Below are 23,154 nucleotides of genomic sequence, written 5' to 3'. Positions count from 1 at the left end.
GAATAAACACACCTTCCTGTTTCTCTATTTGTAGTCTAAAGTGTAGGAAAAACACCCTTCAAACGGCCGCTCTTTTACTTTTCTATGACTGTTTAATGGTATTTTATAAAAGAAACATTCCTCATGGCCATGACCGCTGGTGATGCACAATAACATCAGACTGTATTTCAAGCGCCTTCAAAAAGTTACTACCCTTAGCGTAGAAGTGGCATACAAAAGAGTCCCCTGTGATAGCACAGATATATATTTATATATATTATATGCAGATCATATGCTGCGAGTCTGCTTTTTAACAACAAGCACAGACTTGCCTCAAGACGCCAACTCTTAACACTACAAACAAAAAGCGCCGTCTGTCTGTGCCTAGGCCTGAACGCAGCCTGTCTCCAGAGTGTGTGTGTGTGTGTGCGTGTTAATGCTTGGCAACGACGAACCAAAGCAGGGACTGTAGTGTGTACTTGCTGGACAAGAAAGCTGCACACGTCACAAAGTGAAAGTCAGGACGTTTTCTTTTAAGCCGACTGAGCGCTGCTCGACATAACGAACTGTGAGAAGCAAGTGAGAACCAGGGGACGTCCTGATGTTTAAGGACCAAACACGGGGAACAGGACACAATTACAACGGTCTAGCCTGATTATTTTTCAGCATTGGTCAGCAACAAGCCAATAATTGAGGAAACAAGCACAATTACGACTATTCGTTTCCTGCGTCAGATGGAGCGGTTATGGGCTGGTTTTCCTGTATTTCTCCATCCCTCCCCACTGATCCCAGAAGCTGCACCGACGCCAGAAAGCAAGCCATTCCTGTTACCTCACTACTGACACAAAAGCACAGTCGCCGTCTATCCGTAAGCTCAGGACACAGATCCATGATGGAAATCTGAAGCTGGCCACATTTGTTTGTTTCTGCCCAGCACACTGTTAGAACATGAGCCCAACAGATGTTAACAGCTACAAAGATTATCTTTCAGCCTAAGAGGTTTTGAATTCTTTATTCTATATTAACCTGATGAATCGTGAACACCTGAAAACCATTTCTGAGGATAAAAGTTGCAAAAACAAAGGACAGTTCAGAATTTGATTAACTGTTTTATACTTTGTTAAAAAAAATGGCAAAAATGGATTGGATAAAAATAGAGTCGACAGAATTATAAACCATTGTCATCTTCTGAGATATACATCTACATCTTTGAACCTTAAAGACTGCCAAAAAGTGGATGAATGGATCTCCCAATGAACAGCTTTGAGGACCCACTGAAAAAGACACTCTCAACTCCCCCCCCCCCCCCCCTTCTCTCCCACCCAACATGTAATATAAAACCCGCAGATAGCAGTAAAATCCTAATTCAAAACAATGTCCACCGGACACCAAATGCTGACATATGCAATATGCACACACCAGCAGAGAACAAAAAATCCTTAGAACTCTGGTACAAAGGATAAAAAGAGGAAAGCGAGAAGAATCCTGGTGTTTTGGTTTGCATGTGATGGGTCCGACAACAGAGAAATGTTTGTTGCTGCAGGTCTGTGAGAGCGGTACAGGTGTCCATACAGACCTGATGTTTGTCTGACGCATGTGCATAACAACTGCATGTGGCGAAAGTGTGGTCCTTGTGTGTACATATGACGGGGGGAGGGCTCCATTTGGCTGTGATGGCGGGCCATATCATCTGATGAGACTACAGCAGTGTGGCGGACAGGCAGGGACACTCAGTCATTTTGGCTATGTACACATTCGTAGTCGGTCCATGGCTCCCCCTGACAACTGTCATTTCCTCAGGTCTAATACACAAACCTGGTAAAACAGGGAAGAAGACAGTCAGACAAAGAGCCACTTCCTCCACTGCCAGAGTTTCAGCTCCTGCTAAGTCAGGCCTCTTACTGGCACTGGCAGGAAATAAGCTTCATTACTCATCGATAACTTAGAGGAATACTTCACCCACAAAATGACCATTTGTATACCCCGTGTTACTCACCCCGTGTTACTCACCCCGTGTTACTCACCCCGTGTTACCCACCCCGTGTTACTCACTCCGTGTTACTCACCCCGTGTTACTCACCCCGTGTTACTCACCCCGTGTTACCCACCCCGTGTTACTCACCCCGTGTTACTCACCCCGTGTTACCCACCCCGTGTTACTCACTCCGTGTTACCCACCCCGTGTTACTCACCCCGTGTTACCCACCCCGTGTTACCCACCCCGTGTTACTCACCCCGTGTTACTCACCCCGTGTTACCCACCCCGTGTTACCCACCCCGTGTTACCCACCCCGTGTTACTCACCCCGTGTTACCCACCCCGTGTTACCCACCCCGTGTTACCTTGAATTCTTGAAGAAATGTAGTGCGAATACGACAGGATAACTGAGATTACACTGCAGAGTTGTGAGCAAACAGATGCTTGGATGTAGTTTTGCTGTCGTTGTTACATTTACTTCAATTCCTCAAGACTTTTCTCCGTTTTTGGATTCTCTGCTCATCGTGGAAGCAGGTGAGGTAAACAAAGAATTCAAGGTAACACGGGGTCAATTATTGATGCACATGAGTTTTGTAAATGATTACCCACAATTTACAAATGGTCGTTTTGTGGGTGATTATTCTTAAAAGGGAACCCTTAGTGAGCAATACAAGGTAGCACATGACACAAGCAGATAACATCAGACATGTCACATCAGATACAATTATTCAGAGCCTTCCAGATTGCTTTTCATGTAAATTGGCAGAAATCCAGACGGACTGTTGCGTCCCTTTAACTCTGCAGTAGCAGTGCGGCTACTCAACCATAAAAGGCCTGGCGGGTGAAGCGCTGCCGCCCAGATCTCAGCCTCTTTCCTGGCAGCTCCTTGGGTCAATGCTTCAAACCTGCTCCCTCTCAGAGGGTTTGTAAAGCATGTCTGTGTATTTGGCTTGCACCCACTTGGAAACTTTTCTTCTGAGTATTAACATATAGAAAGATAGGCCAAAGAATATATGACTGCATTTGATTATTAGCATTAATATTAATGAATGTTCTTACTTATTTTTGGAATAAGACTCCAACACACAAAAAGGGTTAACAGTGTTATGAACAAGCTATAGACGGCTCATTTAGTGAGCAGGAGTAATGGCTCTATCTAGTGTTAACTGATGGCACTGCAACATCTGCTGTTACATGTTCATTCAGTGTTTGAGTCGGCTGTCTAAGATCTCACTCACCACAGTCCTGTTCAACATTTTGGTCCGACAATCTTGTCAGAAATGTCTGTACAACGTTGTACATAGAAGCTCAAGTGTGTGTGGGAGGCTGTTACTTTCAGTAACTCAGGCAGAACAACTCACCGATCCATCTGACGCGCTGGCTCCTACTTTGTCCCCTGTGGCGTTCCAGCACACCTCGAAGATCCCTCCTGTCCCCCGGTAGCTGTGTACTAAAGCCCCCGTCTGAAGAAACACACACACATTAGCAACCTTCATCCTATGTATTTATGCCACCAATGTACAATTATAATGTTTATTAGTGTGCGTGCGGTTAGTATTTGAAAGCATTATCCCAGACCTGAGTGTTCCAGATGTGGACACATTTGTCGAAGGAGCCGCTGGCGAGGTGCCTGCCGTCGGGGCTGAAGGCCACGCTGTAGACGGGCTCCTGGTGGCAGGTCAGTGTGTGGATACACACCCCACGCTCCACGTCCCACAGACGCACCGTGGAGTCGAATGACGCGCTAGAGAGACAGAGAGGAGCGAGCTAAGTGTCATGTTGCACGAAAATGAACTGCCATGTATGTCCACCGGACATGACAGATCTCATTAAAAAAGAAACAACCTAATTAATCGCTCGTCGATGAATAGATATTGTGTTTTTTCCACTTTATGAATCAACTGTTTCCCAATCTGAGACAACATCTAACCCGTCACGATAAATACTTTTGTCGGACGATATATTATCGCAGTAATAACAAGCGATAAACGATGTTATTGTCATTTTATGCCAATGATGTAATGATAATATAATGACATAATAATAATAAGCAATGAAGTTTTAATTCTTAAGAATATTAAGACATTGGATTTGGAATGTAAAAAAACTAATAAAATGATCCTAAATAAATATAACTACACAACCAGCAATAAATAAAATGGTCTCATCAGTTAAGAAAAAATGTACTTCAATAAATATTAAACATTTTCTAACAGGCAATATAAATATAGTGCCAATCCAGTTTCTCACTGGTTAGGACACAGTTAACACAAAGTGCAACATATTAGCCAGATAGAAGTAATAACAACACTCCTCTCTCATGTGGACGATAATGTAAAAAAGATCTAAGTCATGTCCATATATCGTACGACAACTCGTTAACATAATTGTCATCACAGGCCTAACAATATCTTCGAAGGCCAACATGACAGCCGTTTAATTTGAGACTGAGAGATACGTCTGTCTCTCAGTAATAAATGCCGTGGAGGGCATTGTCAGTTTTACACTTGTGGATTTAGTTTGAATGGAAAGCCTTTACAAGTGGATCTGAAAAGCATTAAAGCTGGCAGTATGGTGACTCACAACAGTCAGCAAATAGCCAAAAACACAACAAATACGAGTACAAGTGAAGCAGCAGAATTGGCTCCAGATGTTAGAATCGGAGTCCAGGTCAAACTAACCATGGCAAGTCAAACCTGAATACTATACGAGCAGCAGCACTGAGGTCAGTGTCAAATATTTTAATCGAGAATATCTTAGTACCCTGATAACATTCATTAGAAGGAAACTGCTCAATTTAAGAACATGTGACTCCATGCACTAGTCATCGCCCTACAAAAACAAAACTACCCTGTAGCATATGATTGGTGCTTTGTGCTCTCACCTGGCCAGCATGAGGTTGGCGCTCGGGTTGTTGGTCCCGGGGCCGGTGGGGCTCCACTTGATGGTGTAGATTTCTTTACTGTGGGCCTGGAGGTCATGGACACACGAGTCCTGCTTCATACTCCAGATCTATAGCAGAGAAGAAACAGGCTCTCAGCATGGCTTTCATCCCATGTCTGATTGAGGTACGTCTGTGTGTTAAAGTGACACACACTACATCTACATGCTATGTGGACTGACCTTCAGCGTCATGTCGTCTGAGCAGGAGGCCAGCAAGCTGCCAGTGGGATCCCACTTGATGGCATTCACCTCATTCTACAGTGAGTAAGATTGGAGTTATAAAACAAAAACACAGCGTATGTGATAGAAAGACTGCACTTAGTATAGTAATACGCTGTTGCTAATTCATCTCAAGGCATTACAATAAGTTATGTCCTAGCTTGTCATAGCAGAAAGTTGTATGTTAGAGTTGTGGGTGAATTCACCTTGAAGGAAAAGTTACTTATCCATAGGTTAGTTAGTTTGTGTTATTGTGTGACTTTGGTGAATCCGAACTAATGAGTCACATAATAACATAAACAAACTTACCGATCAAGGCAGCGGTAGACCAGCAACTCCTGTGCATTGAGAGTTACACAGGAGGTAAAATGACTGTTTTCTTTAATGGAGTCTGGTGACTTTGAAGAGCGCATTGATAAAGGTTACAGTTCCCCGTTGAAACACAGACTGTATAGCTGTCTGACTGACTGACTGACTGTCTGACAGCAAGGTAAAGTGGTGAGAATATATATATTTAATGTTTTTAGGTGGCTAAAATATGTTTTGCTGCTGCCCCCGTCCACAGCAGGACATTGCTCAGCTTCCTGAAAACTGAAGGCGTGCCGACCGTCATCTACTGTACGTAATACACTGACTCTGGATAAAAACCTCGTACAACATCAATTCAAAACATCCGACATCATCAGAAGCTACAAATGAGTCAGTGCCAGAACTCATATTAGCAACGCTACAATGCTTTAGGAACAGGAGTGTATTTGGCCAGCGGAGGGTTTTCATTTCCCTCCCTGAGAGAAAGCAGCGAGTCCTGTCTCACCGTGTGTCCCTGGAAGGTCTTGACAGGTCTGTCCTGACCCAGCTTACACACATGGATGCACATGTCTGTGCTGCAGGAGGCAAACGTGTTGTTGCTCTGCCAGTCTACGTCCAGAGCAGGTGCTGTGGGGAAAAGATGACATGAATATGATGATGATGAATAGATTTCTTATTGCCTCTGATGGATCTGATCATTTGGATCTGGATCATTTACTATAACAGTAATCTTTCTGCAGATTCATTCAAAGGTCACTGTCGCATTTCAAAGAACCAAACGATGTCAAAATAGAGAGCTGTGTGGCAAAATGTGTAGAGACAAGTTGTGTTGAATATGAGACACAAACATATCAGTCACAATGTGTGAAAGGAACATTAATGATAGGAATTTATTATCACGATAGTCTCAGGTAACATCTGTCTGAAACAGAAATACTTCTGTCACTCACCAGAGTGGAAAGGAAATTGTTGTTTTGCCTCTCCTGTATGGGCGTCCCAAATTATTGTGGTCTGTGTGAAAGAGGACATTTTTATTATTTATACCAAACTAGTTCATGTGAGGAGATCAATAAAAACATTGCATACAATATAGAACAGGTTCTTCCTATTACACACACTCAGGTGACCTGAATGACGTGAAGCAGGATATACAGGGAAGTTAATATATCACACTCACTCACACACACACGCGCACGCACACTTTTTATGCCTCCCAGACATGGGCATCAAAATGTATGCTAAAGGTGACAGTGTGTACACCTATATACTTCTGTACACTAGATGGCAATGTTGAACAATGTCCATACATTGTTGTCATTGTTGACACCATGTCTCTCTGGTTTTTGGTGGAGGTGCACCTGTAACCTGTCAGTTCAACATTTGTTAAGTGTAAGCTGACGCTGACATGCAGGTGTACACTGAGGACAGCACAGACCTCTATGCTCTGCGTGCATGCTGTCCATATTTTGTGCCTTTTGCTTGGCATAACTAATAGTAACAGAGCAGATGAAGATTACTTTAATCTTTCATATAGTAAAGGCTTGGAGCCAAAGGGCTTTAAATGTGCTATATCAGATTTTACAGGAGAGCCAAAGATGTTTTATCGCCATTTCTGCATTATTTGATAATGACAGCTTGGAGAGACAGGAAAGGCAGGAGAGAGAGATAGAGAGAGAGGGGGGGGGGGGAGAGAGAGAGAGAGAGAGGTGAGAGAGAGAGAGGAGGGAGAGAGAGAGCGAGAGAGAGAGCGAGAGAGAGAGCGACCGAGAGAGAGAGAGGAGGGAAGATAGAGAGAGAGACAGGGAGGGAGGGAGAAACAGACAGAGAGAGACAGACAGAGAGAGGGAATCAGAGAGAGGGAGAGAGCGAGAAAAGAGGGAGAGAGACCGAGAGAGAGCGAAAGAGAGACAGGGAGGGAGAGAGGGAATCAGAGAGAGAGAGAGCGAGAAAGAGAATGAGGGAGAGAGAGAGAGAAGAGAGAAAGAGGGAAGAGAGAGAGAGAGAGAGAGAGGAGGGAGAGATAGAGAGAGAGAGGAGAGAGAGAGAGCAGAGAGCGAAAGAAGAAGGAGGAGAGAGAGAAGGAGAGAGAGAAAGAGGGAAAGAGAGCGAGAGAGAGAGAGAGAGAGAGAGAGAGAGAGGAGGGAAGATTAGAGATAGAGAGACAGGGAGGGAGGGAGAAACAGACAGAGAGAGACAGACAGAGAGAGGGAATCAGAGAGAGGGAGAGCGAGAAAGAGGGAGAGAGACCGAGAGAGAGCGAAAGAGAGACAGGGAGGGAGAGAGGGAATCAGAGAGAGAGAGAGCGAGAAAGAGAAGGAGGGAGAGAGAGAAGGAGAGAGAGAAAGAGGGAAAGAGAGAGAGAGAGGAGAGAGAGAGAGAGAGAGAGAGAGAGAGAGAGAGAGAGAGAGATGTTGTCGCCCTAGGAGGCTGAAATTTGGCCTGGAGGTCAAGTGTTTGTGAGGTTGTGTGTGTGTGTGTGTGTGTGTGTGTGTGTGTGTGAGTGTATGCACGTACGTGGTTGCAGCTATTGTGAATTTGCGGTCGTTATTATCTATTTGTTTGACATTGTTATGAGTACCAACCGGAGTATTGCCTGAAAAGGAGCAAGAGTGACGAAACCAGCGCCTTTCTGAAAAGTTTAGAGATTTTCAACTCCAGGCGCTTTCTCCCAACTGACTGATGTAAACTATGGTCGTATGTAAGTAAACGAGTGCAAACCACATTCATTTGAATTAAAACTGAAAAAAGGTCAGAAAGAACATCTTCATCTTGAAGTAATGCTCAGCAACTTTCACCAAGGCTTTTAAAATGCCAAGCCACAAGGAACGAATCAAATCAACTGATAGTGATTTTCTGTTACACATAAACTAACTTTAAAAGATTTATTCAACTCTAGCATTCCAAAGCTTAAATCAGTGTGCCTTACCTTATCTACACCAGCACTGAGGATGAAGTTTCCTTTCCTATTCCACTTGAGTGCAAATATAGGACCTTTATGCTGCCCCAACGTACTGGCCAAGTTACCTGAAAGATATATTTAAACAAGAAACCTCAGCTTAGAAAGAGAGCACACACATTTCATCATCCATGCATCCTTGCAAAGCAATGATCTTACCATCTTTTGTCCATATTCTAGCAAAGCCGTCATATGAGCCTGTTGCTAGCAACGTTCCCTCGCTCTGAAAGAAAGACAGCGAGGATTCTCATTAGTGTGAAGTCAGCTGCATTCAATCTTTCTCACTTTCATTTGCATCTTCTGATTCAGGCAGAATTGGGCCTGATTTGATATGCCACTGTGTTTATTCACGAGAAACATTAAAACATACGTAGTTAATGACAAGACAAAATATTAGTGCTGATTTGACGTGGAACAGTGACTCTGGGAAAAAGTAGTTTACAGCAGAAAAGGCCGTTCCCCCATGGGAGAGACTCGCCCCCATATATCTGGATGGAAGGAATGCCTCTAGCAGAAGTAGTGGTCACAGGCACACACACACCCCTGAATTAGATTTCACTACACACAGTGGAACAGACACACACAGACACACTTACATTCCAGTCTAGCGAGGGTGACGTCTTTGTTGCTGGGTACGTCCTGGCCCCCTTCCCGTATGCAGTGCCTCAGAACCAGCTGGGTGGACCCGCCTGTGCTGTTTTCACTCAGGTTCCAGATCCGTGCGGTCGAGTCCCCAGACCTGCACGAGTCAAAACACACACACACACACACACACACACACACACACACACACACACACACACACACACACACACAGACGATCTAACATTAGTCACGTCACATGGCGTTGACTCTCAAAATCAGTACTGAAAATGGTTTAAAACTGACCATCGTTGCTCTTGAGTAGGGTTGGGGTTTGAAAGCATTTTTTCGAACCTGAACCCAGTATCAAATCCGAAATCTTTTTAAATCCCTATCAAACCTTTTCACATCATCTGTTGAGGAAAAAGGAGAAAGAAATTTTACAAGCACAAAACTCAATTACGTTTACGTGGCCCCTACTGCAGCCCCTCTTAGTTTACAGGACTGTGTGTGACTATTTTCTCCATTTTCATTTCATTTTGAGAGGCGTGCTCATGCTTAGGAGCAGGACTGTTGAATATACGTATATGTTTATGCACCTAGTTAAATACTCACCTATGTTGGGTTTTATAAATGAGCACTCGGTTGTTGATTAAGGCGGGAGAATATTTAATGACATTTTAAAGAGGATTAATTATTTTGGTCCTTGATTTTGTTTAGTTTGGTAAAGTAAAATCAACTCTTCCTACTTCCTAGGCTTCGATCCATGTGCTGTGAAGGAAAATAATGGATTAACACTTAACTGTTTATTTATGGTTTATGGGATTGGGGGATTTGTGGACAAGGCCGGGCTGGGTCAATTAACTTTTCACACAAATTCACTAATTTCTCACAACTTCTTTCAGGATTTCATTATTTTAGTCCTAGTGCACACGTACGTAAGTATTTTTAGAGTTCTTTCTTTCTCCAGTCCAGATGAAAATGCAAAAAACACGGCACACACCGACAATGTTGGCGGTGCGGTCTATGTCGTGTTGGATAATGTAGCAGTAAGTCTCCTCGGTAGCACATTCTGACGCCTCTTTTCCTCATTATAGAGGAAGAGAAACTCTTTTGTGTAAACTTGGAAAAAAGCTTGTTAGCACTAGGAGCCAGCACTATTTTGGCCACACCCCCCTTCAGCACAAAACGAGATAACAGCACAAACAAAACCAAAACTGTTTGCCCCATCTACAATTAAACCTGAGTTTCACCCTGGAAGGAGTTTTACAAAAGCTTCTTGTTCAGGGACCTAAAACACCTTTTTGGCCAGTGAGCGTGTGGACTAAGCCTAAGATCTGGTAGAAAGCGACCTGTAAAGGGCAGTCCAGCTGCTGCATCTTGTTTAATCACATGTATTTGACTTATTTTCCATCCGCCTGACTGCTCAGTCCCAATCAGCCAAGAGGTGCATAGCAGTGTTTCACATTACCTAGACTGTGGCGGCTAATGTGTCCCACCATAGTTTCATAATGAACCAAAAATATTTGTACACTTTTCACGAGTTGGCCCTTGGAAGGAGCATTTTCTCCTTTGCAGGGCGCGGCAAACGGCTCTAGCATAGGTACAGCGCACCTCGCCGCTTCCCTGGGCTGTGAACAAAGACCTTGTTTGGACTATACTCGTGCAAAGCACGGTGCTCTCTCTTCCTGCCGGGATGGGCCCCCCGCTCCCGGAGCAACCATTAACCAGGCGGACTGTGTGCGTCAGGGGTCTGCTGCAATGTCGGCAACCCACTCGACTTGAAACACAGACCCTTCCTCGTTTACCATGCTTTGTGGGAGTGACTTTTTACCATGTCATCACCCGCCTTAATTGTCCCTTGGACAAGTTTTTTTTGTACAATGAAATTCTTCCTTTGCCCTATACTCAGAATTCCATTTACAAGGAAACACGAGGTAAAAAGAAATAAAAACAAGAATGAAATGAATGAAGAACACTATGTACAATATGCAATATAGTCGAGAGAGATCTGTGCAGTTATACGCAGACAGTGTCAATGTCTGCTACAGTGCAGTGTGGAGTGTGTGTATCTGCGTGTGTGAAGTGAGTAATGGTCGGGCAGGGGAAGTGGATTAGATTTATCTGTCTATACAACAAATGTGTTTATGATTAAACTCTTTATAGAGCACACAAATATTAACCAGAAAGTGTTTACAAGCGTACAAAGTGCTTCATAGATCTAACTTCTTCGTTTGGCTTTCAAGTGAACCAGATAAATGCATTTTAAGGCAGCTTTAAAAATGTACAATATTTTCTTTTGTGGGAACATGCCCCTGAACCCCCCTAGAGGTCCGAGGTCCACCCACCATAGTGTCAAAAGATCCTGTGAGAAACACTGCAGTGTTAACAGAACCCAACCCCACTCTTGAGGCTAGCCACCTCTTTTTTCTAAAGCCAAAAAACAAAAGCCGATGAAACGGCAACAAACATCTTAGTTTGACATCTGGAACTACAAGTCTACAATTAACCCAGTGACATGGTGTACAAGAATACAAGACCGTAGCCAACAAGCGACATCATTCTAAAGCTAACCCCCTACGAGGCTCAGTGGTGATGAATCAGGGAAAGACTAGCTGACTCTCCTCACACACCAAAGTCTTTCCTGGATAAGACAAAGTAACCATATTTAGAAATGTTTCCAAAGTTAGCTAACCGACCAATAAGAGATAAAGATTTAGCTTTAACTCCTGAAGGTTCTTTCAAGTGATGTGATAGAACGGGACTAACTTGTATTAAAGATGCTAATGCATTACTAAACTTCACTGTCCCAGTAAGAATGACACTTTCCCCTGATATTCGAGACACTGTATGGCCAATGAAACCACGGGGGAGCGAAGGAAGAGGTAGAGATACTGACCCGGAGGCGAGGAGGTCGTTCACTGGGTTCCAGGCACAGATAAAAACTTCGGATTCGTGGCCCCTCAGCACCATAGCTTTACTCTGGGGGATGTCCACGTCCCTGTCCACCTCCATCATCTCTGCGTGGTGATCTGCGGGAGGGAGGGAGAAACAAAACCTTTTACTAAACGTTTACATAACAGGATTCATTAGCTACTGTTCTGAAGGTAAGAGGGATGCAAGGCTAATGGAGTGTACACAAGATGGGATGAATCACTGCTTCTAATAAAGTAACCCCTTCATTTTGAAATGAATGACCAGTGTTTCCCAACACAAAGACTTATATTTGGGTATAACTGAGGACAGTCTGATATCATTTCCTACAAACCAGAGCAGTCTCACAGCAGTGCGCATGTATAACATCGTCTGATCTCGTTAATTCGAGCAGAATGGCGACGCCGCTGTATCTCGACAAGGCTCAAGTAAACGTTGCTGCGCTGAGTGAACACCAGTCTGAACAGCTGACAGCTGTGGAATTAAAGAGCAGGCTGTGCTTGTTGTTGAATGACCAAGAGTGCACCAAACCACAGCCTGTCCAAAAGTAGGCACTGTGCAAATATAAGTTATCGAGCACAAGTAAGACACGGAAGTGGGTAAGCTAATGTTGAACTCGCCCGTGAGAGCTTAAATCTAGCGCTCAGTAGCACTCTATAATTTGATTCTGAGGCCTGGTGTGTTATTGCGATTTAAACCCGGAAAGGAGGCTTTTTACACTAAAACAAACAAACGTGTGTTCGGAAAGGATTAGTAAAAACATGGAGACGGTGCTACACAGGAAGGTCTAAACCACGAGGAAATATGTGCTGGCTTAAGGAAAGCATCAGGGTAGCTTTATGTAATAAGCAAGCCACAGACATGTTTCACAAAACTAAATCCAAATGTTGTACTGCAGCTAGAAAAGCTGTCATAAGAAAAGCAAATAGCATGCACACGCACAGACATACACACACACACACACTCGCACGCACGCACACACACACACACACACACACACACACACACACACACACACACACACACACACACACACTCGCACGCACACACACACACACACACACACACACACACACACACACACACACACACACACACACACACACACACACACACACACACACACACACACACACACACACACACACACACACACAGGGTAAGCTGTTACTCCACGCAATAGAAGTGTCTTAAATACAAATCACCTTCTATGGAAGTTTTGAAGGGGAAATCAGATGTTTTAATCTTCATGATTACGGCTTACAGCTAATGAAAACCTAAAAATCAGTATCTCGGAAAATTAGAATATTACATAAGACCAATAAAAAAAGGATTTTTAATACAGAAATGTTGGCCTTCTGAAAAGTATGTTCATGTGTCTGCACTCAGTACTTGGTTGGGCCGTAGTACTTTTGGCAGTGGGCAGGTGCCACGTCCTGCTGGGAAATGAAATCAGCGTCTCCATAAAGCTCGTCAGAAGAAGGACGCAGCTCTAAAGCTTCCTGGTAGACGGCTGCGTTCACTTTGAACTTGAGATAACACAGTGGACCAACACCAGCAGAGGACATGGCTCTCAAATCATTACTGTCTGTGGAAACTTCACACTGGACTTCAAGCAACTTGGATTGTGTGGCTCTCCACTCTTCCTCTGGACTCGGGGACCTTGATTTCCAAATGAAATGCAACATTTACTTTCATCTGACAAGAGGACTTTGGACCACTGTTCTTCTTCTCCTTAGCCCAGGTAAGACGCTTCTGACGTTGTCTCTGGTTCAGGAGTGGCTTGACACGAGGAACGTGACAGGTGTAGCCCATGTCCTGGATACGTCTGTGTGTGGAGGCTCTTCACTGACTCCAGCCTCGGTCCTTGTGAAGCTCCCCCAAATGTTTGAATGGCCTCTTCTTGACGATCCTCTCAAGGCTGAGGTTATCCCTGTTGCTTGTGCACCTTTTCCGACCACAATTATTCCTGAACTTTCTCTGAATATGTTTGCATACAGCACTCTGGGAACAGCCAGCCAGTCAGGAAACCTGTGCAGGTGTTTTCAGTTCATTAGCTGATTAGAGTCACAATATTCTAATTATCTGAGATACTGATTTTTGGGTTTTCATTAGCTGTAAACTGTAATCATCAAGATTAAAACAAATAAAGGCTTGACATATTTTACTTTGTGTAATGAATCCATTTTTGAATTGAATTAATGAAATTTTCTACGACATTATAATTTATTGAGATGCACCTGTAAGTTACGGAAACTATTCAAAATGGACTTTGCGATATATTTAGATCATACTGTCCAGCCTTTTGCTTTTGTATAATTTGAGTATTTTGTCCAGTTTTTGGAAAGAAAATATATCCACTTGGTTTCTTTCTGCTGTGGTGTTATCTAACATCTCACCTTGTATTGAACTGTCTACAGCATGAAGTCAAGATCACATCCGTGACAAGGTCTGTAGGCACAAGTCGAGGGCAAAACTCTGAAAACGTGACCAGGGATGCAATTCTTCCAGACTGCCGTGTGCAGCATATACGCTTACAAGTGTTAGTTAGTTAGTTCTAGTTTTCGTTAAATGGCAAAGGAAGAAGAAGCACGGAGGAACAACAACACGTTAAAGATGGCTCTGCCTCAACTCGTCGAAAATAAAAACGTTAGCGTTGTGTATGGAAGTCCTTTGCGTTCGAGGCAGAATGTAATACATTTGCAGGAACCAGTATACCAGTACGGGGCATTGAACTTTTCAGATGAAAGGCGGAAACACTTCCAACTTAGCGAAGCACCTCGAAGACAGACATTCAGATTTAGTCAAAGAATTCAAGGTGTGTGTTTCAATTCATGTTTAGGTTACATTAACAAACGTTATTGTTTTGTTTTTGATTTTTACCATGGCATCGAATTGTGGAATTTCAAATGTATTGGTATCGACTGGTACATTTCTGGTATCGTGACATCCTGACACGCTGACACACTTTCAAGTGAGCGGGGACAAAAATGTCACAAATTAAGAGCCAGATAAAGGCGTGAATGCCAAACAGCGCACACAGCATCTTATAAACATTAATGTGATCGTGTTAATGCAGTTAACGCAGGACAAACATCCTGCATAAGAACATAAAACATTTCCCTGCCGCCCGAGCACATCAAACACATGTTTGTTAGGGAGCTTATTCATTCAGAGATTGTTTACAATCATCAGCTCGCTTACTGGCTAAGGCGTGGGATCCGTTTTCCTCCCCGTTGGCAGCACCCTCTCCGTTCTTGGTGCTTCCCTGGGGCCCTATGGCGCTACCACTGCATGCTGCCTGCTGCTGCTGGGCCAGCTTGTCCCTGTAGGCCTGCTGCCTGGTTTGGACTACATCTGGCATCACAGCATCGATGAGCGATAGTGACTCGATGGGCCGCCCGTCAAATAAGGTCCCGTCCTACAGAGACAACACATTCATTTGAATATATCCATATCATCCACCAAATTCACTACAATGTAAGAACCAACAAACAAACTCGAGTCAAAAATAAAGCTGACGGTGCATCTCTTCTTGCCAGTATGTTGTACGGTTATACTAATTAATAGTTGGCGGTTCAAAGACGAGTCTGACCTCATTGATGCTGACTTCAGCCTCCACATACTGCAGGCCCTTCTGGATAATGGAGATGAGGGCAGCAGGGGGCACCAGGGCTCCATTGATGTTGGACTGGCTGATGTGGCTCTCTATGCCAAAGGTGAATGCTGAGTGGGAGAACCCTGGAGGAGGTACGGAGCATTTGAAAGGTAGGATGGAGTCAAAGTTCAATTGCAGAGAGTCAGGAGCATCAGTTTTTTATTTATATTTGAAACATTAAAAAGACAAGTACAATTCACTGCAAATACGTCTGTATTCAGAGAAGTATTTAGCTAAAGCAACACGGCGAGACTTACCTGACTCTTGCAGGTATCTGTAAACCAGGAAATTGACTTCATCGCTGCTTATGCTCATTTTTAGTCCGGGTGATTAAACCATTGGGTCAGCACAGGATAGGAGTCTGTAAAGGCAAAGCACAGAGCAGAGAGTCTGCTTAATTAAGAGTTTTACACACTACAGAGCGAGACAGACAATAACGTCAAAGTCACACACAAACACCACATGTCAACTGTGTGGAAGTTCTTCAGCGTGAGTGAAGAAGACATAAAGTTTGCCATTTTTAACATCTCAAAGACTAAAATATGCAGTGGAAGAACCACCGTAAAAACATTTGGAACAACTAATTAGAGACTTGTTGTTATCCCTCCCCCTGCATGCTGCTTAGAGTGATTGCAGTGACCGGAGTGACGCGCTCGCCACAGGAGTTAATATAATATAATACACACACCTTTATGTTCTTGTAAATAGATAGTGATTCATAAACAGTTCTGTATCAGTAAATCGAATAATAAATACATTGTTTTAAATAGATTATATATAGTTGGCTATCTATATAGATGTACATACACAAAAGTGTTTCCCCTACCATTGTCTTGGACTTCAAGGTGTGTTTTTTATATTGACAACTCACTTTCCACATTGGACAGGTGTTCTTTTACGAAATAAACTAAACGTGTTTCAGCGTCTACTGCGTTGCACATTCTCTCCTCTGTTTCCACACTTACAGTCGGAGACAGAGCGGAGGAACAGTGAGGAGAGAACTAAAAACAATCTGTTTGTGCATGTCAATTATAGTTCTTAGAAAGAAAATCCAAATCTGAAAGTCAGACTTTAAAAAAACTGGACTCCGCCAAGATAATTGCAACCGGTGCATCTCTATTACAAACCATAACCCTGAGCTGAAAGCAGGTTTTAGTAGTATCTTCATCAATCCATCAATCAAGGGCTGGGTGATGATAGTTAACATAAGATGACATGCAGGGGCACTGAGCCAAGGATAAAAGAGAGCTGTCACACACACACACACACACACACACACACACACACACACACACTCACACCAAGGATGGTGTTACACTATGAGCTAAATACATAGCTCACTACCAAACTGGCACACACACCGTGAAAACAGAGAAGAGGAAGAGGCTAAAAACAACATCGCCTTGCTCGACCTAGATCTTGCAACTTCCAAACAGAGAATCAGGCAAACGCAAGCGGTGATCTGACATTTGATACATGCTGATGTTTCGTTGCTCTCTAGTTTTGTTGGCTGCAGGAGCCTCCTGGCTCGAGGCAGGGCACCAGTTTCCATTCATTAACCTACAACTGGAAATAATTACCTGCCGTATTCATGAGGTATTTTGGAAAGAAAGTCTGGAATAGATGGGCTTTAAAGCTCAGCAATACCAGATCCTACTGTGCTTGTGCCCGGGCTCCGTATTTATTCATGCAGAACCCGCACTGTTTAAATGGAACTGTGGAAATAAACAAAGGGTCTGGACGGGGCACAGCACCTCTTCTGTTTCCTTCATGCCAGCCCGCTGAAAAAGTCAACATGTCTCCTGCCGCATCCCAAAGGCTGAGGTCCAAGACCAACTGAACCAGGAGGCCTGGAGTGTAGTAGAAGCCCTTCAGATGTCCCTGAAAGTCCTGATGGCTAGTGTTTCTTACACTGAAGCACCACCACTAGCCACTCAGCAAATGGCTTGTGTCATGAATCTTTTGTTAGGTCAGGAGGAGGACGAGATGAGAGGGAAACTCTGTCCATTTTAAACTGGCTTTGTGTCACTGTGGCAATGTACAGCCCCGCGCTGCAGTTACACAGAGCAAAGTTTTCATTGAATGAATGAGACCTTAGCGACATCGTTTTGGAAATAAAAACAAAGTTTCCTCCCACTGGTGTCCAAACACACACCTCTTCCTATCTCTCTCCATATTGCTTGGTTAGCTACTACGACCCAAAAACGATAAAGTGTGGTTTCATATGACCGGTGGGGCTAGTTAGTGTCCCAGAAGTCTTTTTTTAATTGGATTCATTTTTGTGAGCGCCCCTTAGTGCAGGATTAGTCATCACACATTTTAAACCCTTTTACAGTCCGGGAGAAGACAGGGATTTTGATGTAAAAAATCTTTTTTACATATTTTAAATGAACAATTAACAGAGGGATTGGGAAAATGTATTTTTAATTCCACCAGGTCTTTAAGGGTCAGTGTAGTGATGGTGCACTACAAGCATATAGCACTCTTGCGTACCAGACACCGGCCTGTTTTGACAGGGTGCTGGTAAATGTCATCACTATGCAAGTGACGCAGGAGTAGTGAACGGGGTCGGAGCTCATTTACAAGAATAGGTCGACCAAATCATCTGGCTGACATAACGTCCAATATATGACTCTTTTATGAACTTCAGCATTGATCAAGAGCACTGACACATCACTGCGTTTAAGATAAACAGCTGCTAACTAGACAACGGATCTACACATATCGTCACCTGACTGGATCTTGTCTCGCACTGAGTGAAAACAACATTTTCACCGCAGTCAAAACTCTGTTTGCTCTCACACTTGCCCCACACAAAGGGAGGCTCGCACACCATAAATTACATTTATATAACCACAATACCACAAAATCATATAAATGAACGGATATGCCGCTTCACCATTTACATTCGAAAGGTGTTTTACAGAGTATCCAGTGCACTTCAATATGGGATTTAGCATGAAATGAATCACAGGAACTTTGAGATTAAAAACATAAAATACCATTAGGCAGCACTAGTGAATCTTTTCAATGACAACATCACTGTCCTGGTTGGTTTCTATGCCACATTTTGACATGCTCTCCCCAGTTGTTCCTGCCTCCCTTACAGCCACCCCCTTAACACTGCTATTAGACTTTCAACAAGTCGCACTGATGGACTTTGAGTTAACTTGACCACCCACCAACATTTTTAAATAGCTCAAACAGGTGTGAAAAGCAACATACAAGTGATTCAACTGTGCAAATAAAAAAGTGCACCCAAGACATCCTGTGGACCTACACTCACATAAAACATACGTGTTCTCTGCAAGCAGCTATTAGATTCATAAACAGGTTCTAAAAACATTGCTGCACACACTAAACCAACATATATTTGGTTCAAAGCCATTACGGAGTTTTGTATTATTATAGTTGCACAGCTTTGTTTTGAACAGTGTCCCAAAGGACACACATTTTAACAGTAAAACCAAAGTATACTGAATCAGGGTTTCTTTGATAGCAAAATGAAGAGGTTTGATGAAGCCTTCAGCCACCTTCAGCTTGAGCGGCCAGGCACCTAGTGCCGGTTTAAAATTTGACTAAGCATGATTTGTTCAACAGACATATTAAAACAACTTGCTTGTCCCAACCCTTTCTTTTGGGACATGCCTAATACTAACTTGATGGTCTTGACGGAGCTATTCCTGTACTCCTTCTCCCACTGGTTGGATACAAAGCTAAATAAATTACAGCCACCTTCTCTATATGACTCCTGACACTCTGCTATAACAATGTGATCTTCCAGACAGCAACATTAGTGTGCAGCCATAATAAGTGGCAAAACTAAATCTACACGTGGGAAATAAAGGTGAGACTTTAAACAGTGAGGTACACTACCCATGTGATCAAGAGGACTTCAGATGCGCATCATAGCTCCGTTGTCCTCAGCAGGAACCGTCAGCCCCTGAAACGAAAAGAAAGACATTTAATGCACCTCTTCCAACTCATGAAACATACTTAAGGAACATCGCAGGGATACTGCATCTTGATCATAGTTTTATGTTGCTTCTCCAGTAAAAGATCACTTGCAGTCAAACTGTTAGGACATTTTTACCAGCTGCGACCAAGCTGCTAGTGTTTTCAGCTTGTGAGTCTGAGTGTGTGTCATCATGGCAAAATGTTCTCCTAGAGACTTATAATGTAGCAGTAACTAACAGGGAAGAGGTTTTAAATACTTCGACAGGTGTTTATTTTTCTGTCTGTGGACAGATTTGTGACCGTAATAGCGTCACAACCGTGCAAGATGCAGTACCAAAACTTTACAGATGTGCAGCTGCAATCTAAATGACGGACGAGTTTAAAGATGGGAGTGTTCCGAGCAAGGATTTCAGTTTTATATTGTGTATAACTACATCTTTAATTACTTTATTACTATCAATAATTTGTCAAAAGAAATTATAATAATTCTATTCAATAGTCCTTGGCATGCTTTTAAACGCCAGACCACGTCCCACCATGTATTGCAGTTAAGTAATCTGCCTTGACTTTCCACGTAACGGCTGGTAACACTTTTTAGACAAGTTAATTATTTAAAATCTTGGTTGTATAGACCCTGCCACATATCCACAGAAGACAATATTTCTCTATCAGTGCTGTGACAATTCACCTTAATTAGAATGGACATTTTAGCAGCAGCCTGTCAGTGGAAAGGAAAAGTGTTATGAACAAAGGGGTGTGTCACCAAACAACTAAAGGGTCAGCCATGCCAAAAGCCAAAGCAGCCTGTAGGTATTTGTGGTATGCACAGTGTAACTATACCTGTAGGATTGTAATTAACTGGGGAGTATGCTTATGTATTGTATAGAGTAAATGAAACAGACATGCCAATGGTAATTTAATTAGTTAAAGACATATTTTACATAATGGCCACAAACAATATTAACCAACATATCACTCATGGTACTTCATCACCACTAAGGACTGTAGTGTGTTAGTCCGTTTTGTATTGTTTTGTCACCATTTCAGAAGAAATGTCTGTGTGACTGTCGGGCCTGGTTCAGCTGTCCCTCATCCGTTCAGATTGATTTCGTGCAAGTTAAGTCACCATGCTGATCTGCCGGTAGCTAAATTAGCAAGATATCGTGGCAAGGTACTTGCGGAAACACATTGCCCATCCCCCCACACACGGCGGCGACAGAATGGGCTGAACTACGTGTACGTTATCCGACATGCTGTTGGAGACAATGTATGCAATTGAATGACTCAAAATGCACTTTATTACTCTGAGACAAGTTTAAATCAAATGCCCCTTCTTCAGTCTGCGGAAAGCTGAAATATATTGCAGCGCATTAAAAAAAGTTTTAATAACCGTTTAACTCATTACTGCTGTACTGTGATGCTACGCGGACTATATGGTCCACATGTCACCGGTCACTAAGTGGATGTATGGGGGACATGAGAACGGGCTTTATCGGTGTTAGCATTCTAGGTAATTGTCAAGTAAATGTGATATACTTGCGCTTTCTTAGTTACTTCGTTGACTACTGTAATTACCCGTTTATTTACAACCAATTTTAACGCGGTGCCCCATCAGCATTGCAATGAGCTACGGGACGTTAGCACACCGGCTAACGTGCGAGCTAACATTACTTTTGCCTTGGCGGCGGCTGTAACGGTCATCACACATGCCAGTCAGGCAATGCGGTCTAACATTTTGTTTATTTGGTGTAGGTCACCAGCGGTTTATAGCTACCAAACTAATGCAGTTCACGCTATATGGATTTGTGCTTAATTGTAATTGTATTTATATAACAATAGCGATAAGTTAGCTTTTTTGAAACAGCATTTCTGACGAGTACAGTGAGATCGTCAGCTTGCTACCACTCTGCTAACACGCTAACTAGGTGGCTAACACTAGCATGCTATGCTAATGACAGTGTTGCTATAATCTCGTACCTACTTGGATTAAACCTTTCAATAGACGAGATCTTCCACAGCTCTTGTGTTCACATCAGACCATGTTATCTCTTTAATCGATTGCAAGGCAGGTCGTTTACGCACATGTATTAACTATCGATAGGTTATAATATTTAAACTACAGCCAGGCGGTAAGAACCCCGCAACGGCTTCAGACATTCGACACAGTGGAGTGACCCGACATGCGAAAATGAGCTGCCTGTAACTACTGTTATTTCAAATTGCTCAAACTCAATGTAACGATTAACCCGTGACGACGGCAGTGTATAATGTATTCACCGCCTTCTCGAACAAATACGGCATAGTAGGATGGGCAATTTATGTCAGAATACCAGCTAATACAACATGTTACAACAGCGTTATTTCGCATTTCTACCACGCAGAACTAGGATATAATGCTATATCGGTGACTAACCTATTTTCCAAAAGCACCAAACAACACCTCGTGGTTAGTTAAAGGTGGAAGCCACCTCCAAGCCTTGATTAAATTCTAGCTCCTGCTCCGTTTGACAGGTTTACAGCAAAATGGAGCCACATTTCCTTCTTGAAACCGACCAATGAGATGGATTAGAGGGGAAAAATGCCGAGGCCTCTGGAAGTTTGTCCCGCAGCCAAGCACCAGTCATAACAACAGTGTCCTCGCCCATCCCCCACTACACCCCATTTTAGCTTGCCTGGTCATCACTAGCCGTGTATTAATGACACCCCACCCCCTATCCTTTGCTCAGTCATTCAGACTGGGAAAGTCAACAACAAGCTTACATCATCATTGCAATCTGTGTTTTACACAGATTTTTTTTTTTTAGCTGCGTACATAATCCATAATCATATTAATTTCTCCAATGTTCCCAACGAAGATGATAGCCTGAACATAGTCATCCTGTACCCAGATCATGTAAGACTTGTAAATATCAAGGATTTACTTGAGAATTGTGTGCTGACCTATAAAATGTATGTATATCTTGTTTGGTTGTGACTAGTGACTGCACTGCCTCTATGCCTTTTCCTATGTGAGATGACATAGATGACATTTTTAATTGGGGGACCATTCAATTAGCAACTGTGCAGCATATTCAGAACATCCTTTGTTGCACTGTTGTTTTTTACTTGTTACCACAAATGTAATAATCTCTGCTGGGATCACAGATGCCTTTAAAACATCCTTTCTTTATTTCTCACACTCACGCATTAGCGGATTATGGAATAATGGGCACCTGGGATGAGACATGTAAAGCAACAATTGCATGCAATCAGTTGACAAAAGTCTCAAAGGGTAACCTATCTGATAACTGTGTTGTTGAAAGAAGGATGTGGCTGTAACAGACAGACACTGTATGCTACTGCAGTCCACTGACTTTTTGAGTTGTTTGATCCTCCTACTGCATTATATCATTGCTCATCTGGCCCATTGTCAACATCCGTGCAATTCGTCCACCAGTCACCTCCGTGTCTCTAATATCTTGTGCCACACATTCACCATAAGACTGGGTGATAAGATGTTACAATGCATTGTAGTTTCTTTAACACTAATAGGATTCTACTAGAGGTGGTCTCAATGTCAAAAACCCAGTGATCGGTGGTGGACTGCAAAACAGGTTTCATTGTTCAGTGCTGTTATCAGTTCATTACATTGTGCCTCTTC

General features: G+C 43.0%; 1 protein-coding gene across 1 annotated transcript; it reads right to left on the bottom strand.

The window, feature by feature from the left end:
* Positions 1-1,304: 1,304 nt before the first annotated feature.
* On the bottom strand, positions 1,305-22,161 carry LOC115023014 (F-box-like/WD repeat-containing protein TBL1XR1). Its single transcript, XM_029454153.1, is given in 17 exon segments — positions 1,305-1,794; positions 3,318-3,419; positions 3,535-3,700; positions 4,841-4,968; positions 5,080-5,154; positions 5,933-6,054; positions 6,378-6,438; positions 8,354-8,451; positions 8,543-8,606; positions 8,980-8,994; positions 8,996-9,122; positions 11,865-11,997; positions 15,104-15,320; positions 15,495-15,640; positions 15,815-15,918; positions 19,434-19,500; positions 21,928-22,161. Coding segments are annotated over 15 exon segments (1,539 nt in total). The 5' UTR covers positions 15,873-15,918; positions 19,434-19,500; positions 21,928-22,161; the 3' UTR covers positions 1,305-1,767.
* Between the last annotated feature and the right edge of the window lie 993 nt (positions 22,162-23,154).

Source organism: Cottoperca gobio, chromosome 17 (assembly GCF_900634415.1).
Source record: "Cottoperca gobio chromosome 17, fCotGob3.1, whole genome shotgun sequence".
Lineage (NCBI taxonomy): Eukaryota > Metazoa > Chordata > Actinopteri > Perciformes > Bovichtidae > Cottoperca > Cottoperca gobio.
The sequence above is the reverse complement of the archived record's forward strand: the minus strand, read 5'-3'. Positions and strand labels throughout refer to the sequence as shown.